Source organism: Pinus tabuliformis, chromosome 5_2, assembly GCF_031772625.1.
Source record: "Pinus tabuliformis cultivar Carrire ecotype Pingquan chromosome 5_2, CPIR1, whole genome shotgun sequence".
In the NCBI taxonomy this organism is placed as follows: domain Eukaryota; kingdom Viridiplantae; phylum Streptophyta; class Pinopsida; order Pinales; family Pinaceae; genus Pinus; species Pinus tabuliformis.
In genome coordinates, this window is record NC_142306.1 from 199,472,526 (window position 1) to 199,483,447 (window position 10,922).

The 10,922-nt window shown below is 32.1% G+C and overlaps 1 protein-coding gene across 1 annotated transcript; it reads right to left on the reverse strand.

The window, feature by feature from the left end:
* Window positions 1–4,503: 4,503 nt before the first annotated feature.
* Window positions 4,504–9,321, reverse strand: LOC149158249 (uncharacterized). Its single transcript, XM_089437728.1, has 6 exons — window positions 7,872–9,321; window positions 7,339–7,415; window positions 7,192–7,228; window positions 6,539–6,731; window positions 5,751–6,285; window positions 4,504–5,114 (listed from the first exon to the last, which is right to left on the reverse strand). Exons 1-6 carry the CDS (start codon window positions 8,158–8,160, stop codon window positions 4,761–4,763), a joined length of 1,485 nt encoding a protein of 494 aa, XP_089293854.1. The 5' UTR covers window positions 8,161–9,321; the 3' UTR covers window positions 4,504–4,760.
* Window positions 9,322–10,922: the final 1,601 nt, after the last annotated feature.

The window sequence follows — 10,922 nt, forward strand, 5'->3', positions numbered from 1 at the left end:
TGGATGCATAATTTAATTTTGCATCCGAAGAGTACCAATGTTGCATACTTTTGCTGGACCCTACTACACAAAAAATGTGAAATACATGAAAAAACTTGATTGCAATCATGTTTTCCATGTATTTCACATTTTTCATATAGTAGGGTCCATCAAAAGTATGAAACATGCGTACTCCTTGGGTGTAAAATTAAATTCCAAATCCAATGAGTGCTCATACTTGAAATTTGAGTGAAATTATAGGGAGACAATTTGAAAATACAAGTTGAAAAGGTACTCTTTTTCTTTTTTCCCTCCAAAACTTGATGATGTAATGTAAGCTCATTTTATTATCTCCACTATTATTTTATAATATTGCTTAGGAGGCCCATTTTAAACCTCAAAATTTCTTTAATGCATGTGATGGGTATTATTCATTTCTTTCATGTTTGGTTGTTTATACAATTGGTTCTTATAGAAAAGTTTATTGTTTACATGTTTTTTCCTTACTTATTGTCTATTGTCCTTTCTGGAGAAACATGAATCACATTTTGGTTATTGGGAAAACCTAAAATGCTCACAAATGCTTCATCTTATTGACCAATATTTTATCGTGTTCTTTCATATGTGAGGGAAAAAAGGGAATATTTATTAAAAATAGGGTTATTTTTATCATAGCGATGTATTGGAAGAGGGAGGGCGGGGGCGGGAGGGGGAGGTTTCCAACTAATGAATTTTGGGATATTTTTATCCATATCTAGTGGGATTATATTTATTCAATAATATCACATGAACATAGTTGTTATGATACAAGTTGAATAGTGGGGACCATGTGAAAATGTTATAGGAAGAAAGAATATATAATATTTGTGACTATCAAAACTACTTCCACCTCTTCCACACTCTCTACAACCTACTTCTGTATTAAGGAAGCCATAGTCACTATTATTTCCACTATATCCAAACTTTCCTGTACTGCTTATTCCTCATAAAGGAGAATAAAGAGCACTAATATCATTGTCATCATTCAAATTTCGACCATCATATTGTGCATTTCCAAAAATCCTACCACTACTATGGCCTGCACCTCTAAGGAGTGAGGCTCTAACCACTTAGTCTAGAGTCATTATAGTTATCATTATCTTGTTTTGCAGCACCAATAAAACCTCTATCATGCATAGAGAAACCACAACATCTACCATTGCCATGGCCATCACTATGATTCCATTCATTATCTTAATAGTTTGAATATTTTAAAGTATTCATGTTCTAGGAACTTAGAGTTGTAAAATTTCCTCCTAAATCTGTCACCTATGACCTATCCATATCCATGACCTCTATTATTATTAGCTTATCAAGAATCCTCTTCATGAAATTCATAATTTCGAAGTGGCTTTAATTAACTAATAGACAATAATAATTTATGCATATTTTATTAACTACAATAAACCTTCTTTGAAAACATAACATATAACTTTTATCAATATCACTTAAAAACTTAACCTATAACATTTATCAATATCACTTTTGCATTATGAAATACACATATCCTCCTATTACCATTTATGTAACTGTTACACTCTTATTTCTTACTCTTCACATTACCTTCCAAATAATATTAGAGACACCTTTCTCTTTGAGTAGTATAATTATCTATAAGTAGTGTAATTATATATGCAAAGTAATTTCTCAACATTCTTTATTTGATGATATAAATCCCATTTTCACTAATAAAAACATTAGGTGTGACTTCTCAACTCATTTAAACCACAGTTTGGCTTTTAAGAATATCCTGTTTTCTCATCTGATGTTCCTCTGCACATACCCGGCAAACTAGATTATATGAACGAGATTATTACATGGATTTCGATCTACTACTTCATAGCCCTACTTCACGTTCTACTAATAACGTCCCATCTATGTTCCATGTTAATGTAATTTAGCTATGCATCAACTTTTAGCTAATCAGTTACCGTCTCTTTGCAAGAGAAATCATGAGCACATGGAAATTTATATAAGCCATATTCTTTTGGAAGATTGTGCAGTTAAATTTAATAAAAATTTATAATTCTTTGATAAAAATGGGTTGTAATTACATATTTGTTCTCCAACTTTTGTAGAATGTTTTTTCAAGTTTTTGAGAATTAAATTCATTTGTACTTTCAAAAACAAATATAAAACAACGAAAAGAATCCTAAAAAAAAATAGATGGTAAATAATCTATTATCGATTAGTTTCATAAAATATAGAGATTTTTGACAACGTTACAGAATACCATCTTTGTATATTTAAATTATCTTACGTTTCCATCTATATATTGAGTTTTGTTACATGGAAAGAAATATCTTTGAAACCATTGCAGCCAAAGAAATAAAGTGATGGCATTCAATTTTTATTGAAACAAAGTCACTTCGTTTAAAATCGCCTTTGTTTGGAATTTGCCAGTCACACCTCGTCTTACTTCAGGAGAACTCGCCTGGTTTACCATGATTCAACCTAAGATTTTCTCCTGGCCGGTTTACCATGATTCAACTCAATACTTTCTCCGAGTTGGTTTGAGACATTTTCAGTATTTAGCCAAATATGAAACTGAGATATTCTCATCAAATTTATATTTCTATATTTAAAATGACGAATAGAAAGATATACAGGGAGTTGTGCCGGTATCAGATGTTTGCTGATGTTGCATATGGAGTTACAAAGGGCACCAGTACCCACTGAGAAAATGTGAACTAATCTGGAGGCTATTTCTTGGCTGTTTCTACCTGTTTTACATTTTTCTATTGTTTATGCAGGTTTATGTTTTCAATTTTTATATAATTTGAAATCTAGGTTTATGTTTTCAAGTTTTATATAATTTGAAATTTAAATTAAAATGGAAAATTTATCATGTTTGGGAGGAAATTAAAAAAGTGAAGAAGGCATTGCGTTATATCTATTTTATCTTTATTTTTCATTTCATAAATTTCCTTTATTCATCGTTTCTAAATTTATTAACAAATAAGAGATGCAAAAATATTTATACAAGGATATCAATTATATAAAAATATATTATTTTTGAATAAAATATAGTTAGTATATATTTTTTTAGGTTATGTCTATAGTCTAGATCAACAGCAGGTTTTTTAATATATTTTTAAGGACATTGAGGAGATTTGAGCTCATAACTTCTTAATTGGCAAGATATTTAACAACAAGGGATCAAACAAATTGAGTTATCCCTTAGAATTATATTAATATACATTTATTTTATTTTAATAAAGTTAAAAATTAAAGGCCTCTAATTGAAAATTTAAAATCAAAATTATTTGAATAGTACTTTCTCAAAATTGTATGAGAATTACTAATTAAAATTATTTGAATAGCATTTTTAATTATTGACTCCTTAGGTATCAAGAAAAAATATTAATATAGGAGTATTTTTTAATAAATTTGTTTGGTTGTTTGTTAGTTTATGCGAGTTGTGAGATGAGTGACATGATTAATTTGTGGTTTGAGTAGCAGTAACTCAAGGCATTTAAATTATCAAAATCACATAGATTACATTTAGTTAGGGCCACATCAGCCCTTAGTATAGGTGAAATTTTTCCTACAAAATTTTGAACATGTGACCTTTACACTATAACCTTTACATTATGGAATGCTTTAACAAAATATTCTTCTACTCTATCCCACTTGAGCTTTAAATAAAATTATTTTGAGAATTACTAAAATGTAAAGTATAAAGAAAATATTAATATTTGAATATTTTTAAGATTAAATTATGTAAAGATCTCTTTTTCTTAAAATAAAATTGTTTATGTAAAAGAAATTTTTGAAAGAGAATTATATTTAGAATTTAGTTTGCTCAAAATTTTAAGTGGACACTCTAACTATCCAAAAATATAAAAGTTTTGAGTTGATATAGCCTTCCACATTATCCCAATTATTTTTAATGTGTATGATTGGATAATATGTCAGGTATCCACAGAAAAAACACAATTCTGAGAATCTAAATAAATTAAATTTATATAATTGTGAAAATCTAAATAATAAATTTATATAATTAAAGAAGTTAAATTTATTAATAATAAATTATTAAATTCAATACCATGTTATATATATATATATATATAATATAAATTAATTAATTAATTTCTTTCTATCTAGGAAGGCTTTCCTAAGAAAACAAATGGCAAATTCTTTAAACTATCGATTTACTGGACCCAAAGCAATTTGCGCATAGATTATTTTCAGAATCAGAGCTCCAATGGCAAAATTCTTTAATATAAAATATGAGCAGGGGAAGAATCTTAATTTTCGACTTATCCACAGGAGGGAGGCAGGCATCATTTTGGAATATCGTGTCAACGCCCATTTTTTTTTGTTGCTACCTGCAGGCATCTCACAATGCCTACCATTTGCTTCGAAATTGTCCTATATTTGTTCACCGTAATAGAGTTACATTAATTGTAAAAGCTTTAGATATGCGCTTTCTATAGCGTGGCACTAGTTTGAATTTACCACCATTCAGTTATGTAATTAAAACCAGAAACAATATGTAAAACAAATTCCATTCCAAGGCTTGTTGCACTTCACCAAATTGAAGCATTACCGTGAATTAATTTTGGCATGGGCCGTAACAGTGAATCATTTGCAAGCTATATTCGCGTTCCAACCATGTTCGACAGTAATTTTACAATTAGAAGCATAAACTAAATGCTGGTGAAAGAGTACCTTATTTTGTATTTGCAGATATAATACTCGGCCTTCTGTTTCCAAGGAAAATTTGCTCATCCCAGTGCCTAGATTGACATGGTAAGGTCTAAAGTACTGATTCCACGTGGTATATGGGTCTCAGTATTTGCTTGCTGCAGGAAACTTGGCTTTGGTTTTGGCTCTGGCTTGCCTTCTCTGGACGTGGCCAGTTTCAGAGACTTGGTCTCCTTTTCTTGATACTTAGAGAACAATGAAAGCGATAAGCTACTGTCAACTTCTTCCTCGGACCATGATTGATCCTGATCATCTGCATGTTTTAGCATCAATTGCAGGTTGGGTTCCTTGGGTTTCTTCTTTCTCTCGGGTCGATTATGATCTTTTTCTGGACTTTCCAAAGTCCTCGGCTCTGGTTTTTGCTGCACCAGTTGTTCTCTCTGTAGCTGGAAATTCAAGCAACAATCTTGTCAGAAATCAGAACCATTTCAAAATATATACTTTAAAATGTACGGTTTAATGAGCTAAAGACCTAGCAAGGAACCATATTAGTCACCCCTCAATCAACCACATTATTTTTTTGTGGTTGTTCTTATTGGCATAATGATTATAGTACAGTGGATTCATATATTGTTTTTGAACATTTAATGTAACATAATTACGAGAGGACAGGAGGTGTTATCTTATAAGAGAAATTTAGACAGAACATACATCTTGTACTTAATGGTACCTTGTAATACAAAGAAAGAGGGAGGGAAAACCAAACAAAAAGGTATACTTATTCTACAAACAATCAACAAAATAAAATAACATAACAATAATGTAGTTCTTCCTGATTAATTACAATGAGCAATTTATAAAATAACATAACAATAATGTAGTTTTTCCTGATTAATCACAATGAGCAATTTTCTGTTAACATATATGGAAACAAGAATCAAAATTGCTCATTGTGATTATCCTAAAGAAGTATATTAAAACATTATGGATCACAAAATTCTATATTGTCAATTTTAATTTATCCTAAAAAAATATATCAAAACATTATGGATCACAAAAGTCTATTGTTATCAACTAAATACCTGAAACTGCAATGGCAGGTTTTCCTGCTCAAGATCAATTGTTATAGGTTCACTACACTTAACAGGTGCTGATTGTAAGTTCCTGTCAGTTAATCCAATACAGGATGTCCCAAGTCTTCCATGGCCTAAATTAGTGGAATCCACAGTGGCTTCCCGGCCGTGCTTCCACCTGCTCCAATCAATTTCAACTTGTCTTATATGTTTCGTTGGCTGATCAGAAATATTGTTAAGATCTCCTTTAAAATCAGGCCTGAAGCAATCTTCTTCGGGCAAATTGCATACTCTCTCTGTCACTTCTTCCTGTTTTTTACCCCATTGGACTGAAAGATGAGGATCTATAGTAGTAGTACCCAACAATTCTAATTTGGAATCCCTCCGAGTAACAGGCAAAGCCTTTTCCCTCTTATTTTTCCAATCCTGATGGTTGCCACTATTCCAGCTATACAAGCTTCTTGCACTGTCATAATTTGTTAATTGAATTTGATACGATCTGGAAAGCCATTCTTCATGGGCTACCCAAGGATTTCGATCATATCTGCACACATGACATCAAAATAACGTACCCCACGTGAGCTTAGTTCCATGACTAGGTCTCAGTTTTCTTAGATGTGAGATCACCGTGATCACTGAAAAATTGAAAATCAATGTACAAAATATTATTCTAGTTAACCCTAGCTCTACATATGCAGAAGATTGAAAGAATGCAATAGACCCCGGTAGGATCCAGCTGCATTCTAGGCATATCATGCTGATTTTATGGGGTGTGGGTTTTTAGACTGTCAACTCACCTCGTTGTAAGCCGATGATCAAAAGTCTGCATAGCAGGACGGTTGAAAAGATTATAATATTGTGCAGATTCATAGTCATCATTGACCACAAATCTCCTATTTTCGAATTGTTGTAAGCCCGTCCTCGAATGTGAGTAACAGTCGGGAAGATGATCTCGCCCTTCCATGTGCTTCTCGGACTGTGATCCTATTCCTGTATTTAAGGTCAAAACACAAGCAAATATTTCTAAGCTACATTCAGCTCATAGACAATCACATATTTTTCAATATTTTCTCAAACGATCAGAAGAAATTTTACAGTGCCATGGATTCAGTTGGAAGGTGAGTGTGGGAATTCGTGAATAGTGGGAAACATGGTAGGTAAATATTAACATCGTGTAAGCTGCAGGTCATGGATTAGGTATATCTATCAACCTATAACGAATAACAACTAATCTCAACGCAACTAGAGGTCTATTATTGAGCACTGTTATTGTCTAGTTTCGACCTAAAAATAGACATAGATGTCCAAGTTATTGTAGTCTGATGACCCACTAAATCAGAAAGCCTAGAGATTCGGCGAATCCGGGAGGAATGATTCTTTCAGCTGTAATGATTTGGATAAATATCACAGCAATTAATCCTTAAATTGACTATCTCTGGGCGTTACATACCTTGTCCATTTTCATCATTTTTCATACTCCTGTACATCTGCACGAAAAGACAAACAGCACGTACACCTTATAAACATCAGCACCAGTTGATCTGAGAGTACTTTTTAGGTTAGTTTCAAATGTTGACAAGAGTTGCAAATTACCTACCTGGAGGTGGCTTTTGACGTGGGCAATAGTCAATCCTTTCACGTCCATGAGTTGTAGCACTAATTTTGGGGTTGCTCCTGCACAATTCATATGGAAATTGCAGTTATGAAATTACAATAACACACTTTGGAATTCTCACTGTCTGATTAGTTTTCATCGATTACCCCCATAATGAACCACAATTCCAAAACCAAAATTAAATACAAATCGACAATCATTGTTGCAGGGAAAACTCTATTTATAGGCATGGATTGATTAGGATAATAATTACTTATGAATTGAAATTCATCTCCAAGGTCTATCACATTGAAATTATTTTTGTCAAAATAATCTCAACATTGAAATTATTTTTGTCAAAATAATCTGATGTCCGTATGATGATCTCATGTTAATATGATCTATCACATTGAGATTATTTTTGTCAAAATAATCTCAGGTTAGTAAACATACCAACATAATCTTAATGTGATGGATCGGAAAGATGAAATTCAAATCAATTCTCATCGCAGAAGCCTTAATTCTGAAATACTTACTATCTTGTCCTCCCAGCCTTTCAACGGCATTCATAAAGCAATGGTGGAGATCTGGAGTCCAACGAAGACGAGGCATTTTAGAACGAACATACTGCCTCGCTGTGCCTCCACTCTTGCCCTCGCTTCCCTCTACAGTACTGTTGCTGGAACTCTTAGCCGTGTTTGGGTTTGTGTTTTCACCTCCAACAACTTTAGCAGGAGGTTCGAGGTCTTCACTTGAGGCAGACCGTTTGCGTGAATTCAATTCAACCCCATCATTGCTACTACTTTGCTCTCCCTGAACCTCCATATTCTTGTAGAGTAATCCTCAGTTCCCCTAACTTTTAGTCATATGCTTTCTGCCATCATTCCAGCTATACCTGTATCATAGTCTAATTTTCCATATAATCAAACTATTTTACAAGCACAAAGCTAATGATCTAAGATCTAGAAGGATAAGATCTGTTGATTAATCCAAATTATATTGGATTAATAGAAACCTAAAGTATTTTTTGTTCCAAACTATGCATCCAGTATTTTGAAAACCCTATGCATCGCTATGGAAAACAGGCCAAGAGATATATATCCATACATCAAGAAGGCAAGGTCATTACATATTCATATGAGGCCTTCTTCCACCGAGTAGGTGGTATGCAAAACCACTATGCAAATCCACAATTTTATATAAAAAAATTGATCTTTGTTTCTCAGGCTTGTTTGACCCCATATATATTTATATATTAAGCCTTCGATGTCTTCCAATGTTAGTGATGCTCAATGCCTATATCAGGCCTCTATGCTTTGCCAAAGATTAATACCATGGGCTATTTACAAATCCCTTATGCCTGTCATAATGTTTCAAAGCTTCAAACCTGGATAACCTTCCTGGTTTTCTATCAGAGACGCTTAAATTGATGAGAGTAGACTATAACCAAACCCTCCAATAGTACATGACTACAAATAACCATTGTCCCCAGATTGGGAAGAATTCATGTATCCAAATAGGACAACAGAGTACACAATAGGGCTTCTTGCCAATGTTTTACCATCATATATTGCTGGAAATCAAAGAGCTTTTGAGACCCTCTATGATAGGATCTAGAATCTTGAGCTTCTTCTTCTGCAAATGAAAGCAGGACAAGAAATTTGAACTAGACTGCCAAAACAAAGCAAACCCAAATCAAGTTAAATCCCAGAGCAGACAATTTTTTCTTCCCACAAACAAACAAATCACCCTTTTTTTTTTGTTTCTTGGACCACGAACTCTTCCTGTCTTCCACACACAGACCGAGGCCAGGCCACATGGATGGGGCACTTAAGTTCTATCGTTTTAACTAGAACTTTCCAGGTTTTAGCAGGCCGCGTAGAAAAATTAATTAATGCCACCACTCCATAAATAGTTTTATCGAACTTGTTAAAACAACAAAGTCGACTTACTGTAGAAGCATCATTCCGTGTTCTTGGCAATGACTGTGATTGATCCGCAAGAGTCCATTCCCAAATTGTGTATTATATATTAGGGCTTAGGTAACACTTTAGACTTTGCCACCCTTGGACTTTTACCGCATTCATGTTAGGCCACCTGTCTCTGGAGTTCGAAGGAGCCTGGACGGAATTTGGAACGTCTTCTTTCTTTATCCGGCTTGACGTCAATATGACGTCAGCGATCGGTGCCGGCCACCTCTTTCTCCATGAATGGAGATGCAAAGGTAAACTGCATCACGTTCAATCACCGAGCCGACTTACTTACTCTCAATCACATGAAAGCCATTGATTTTTACCCATATCATGATATTGCAAATTATTTCTTTCTTTTCTCACATTGAAATTAGGTGTACCATTATCTGTCAATTATAACTTCCCATATTGGATTTGGTGTCCTTGGAAATCCTCAGGTCCAAATGCTTGGAAATTCTGTGTGTCCAGAGGCGAGTCCAAACAACACATATTGTGTGATTATCTATGGCATATTCTTATATACATATATATATTTATTTATATTTATTTTTTTTACTTAATTTTTAAGGAAAATTTTGAAGAGTTTTTTAGAAATGCAGTAGTCTAACTATTATGTTTTTTTGGTTTGAAAGTTATAGGAAATTCTGGTTATATTTAAAAAAAAATTGGCAAGGATTTTTGTAAATTCAATTAAGAGTTTAGGAGAGATTTGTTTGTTTCGGACAGATCACATTTCGAACTCTCTAATGTGATTCATTATCAAGCAAAGGTGGAGTATCTGATCTAACATTAACTATATATATATATATATATATATATATATATATATATATAGGTCTAAATGCTTCAGAGAAAATAAGGAAAAACTTTATAATTTAAGTGCCCTAGAAGTTTTTGATGGTGCTGAATCCATTTCCAATGTCAAAAACATGATTCAAACACTGTATCTACAAGATTTTTTGAAAATTTTTGCCTGGATTCGGCCACTTTTGACCATCTGGGCCCACTTTTGGCCATTGCGGCAATTCCTCCACCTCATTAGATGACTCCTTTAGAAACTGTATAAGTTGTTTAAGTTGTAAAATTCAAGTGGCCCAAATAATGTTATGAATTTATTTATATATTTAAAAATATATTTTAAATAACAAAAAATCACAATTTTACATTACAAATTAAAGTGTGTTTTACTTATTATCATAATTAATATAGATTTTTTTACAAATAAAAAATTGAAAAAATACTTAAATTTTAAAAAGCTAATTTGATGAATAAGTTTGAAATTAAAATATACTTTCTTAATCATACACTAACTATTTGAATTTAAATAAATAAAGTAAAAAATATTTATATTAATATTAAAGAATAATAAATAATAATTAATATAGATTTTTTTTGAAAATAAAAAATTGAAAAGTATTTAATTTTTATTAATTTAGTTCAATGAATAAATTTGAAATTAAAATATATTTTCTTTTAATATTTGATTTTAATAAATTAATTTAAATATTATTTTTCAAGAACTAGCTATTACTTATTAATATTTGTTTTTAATAAATTAATAAACTAATATCATAATTTAAATATTATTTTTAAAAAACTAGTAATTTAATATAG

Coding starts and splice junctions, on each gene's coding strand:
- LOC149158249 (XM_089437728.1), bottom strand. CDS start 8,160: ATGGAGGTTCAGGGAGAGCAAAGTAGTAGCAATGATGGGGTTGAATTG. Junction 7,416..7,871: donor AAGGCTGGGAGGACAAGATA/GTAAGTATTTCA, acceptor TGAATTGTGCAG/GAGCAACCCCAAAATTAGTG. Junction 7,229..7,338: donor ACGTCAAAAGCCACCTCCAG/GTAGGTAATTTG, acceptor CTTTTCGTGCAG/ATGTACAGGAGTATGAAAAA.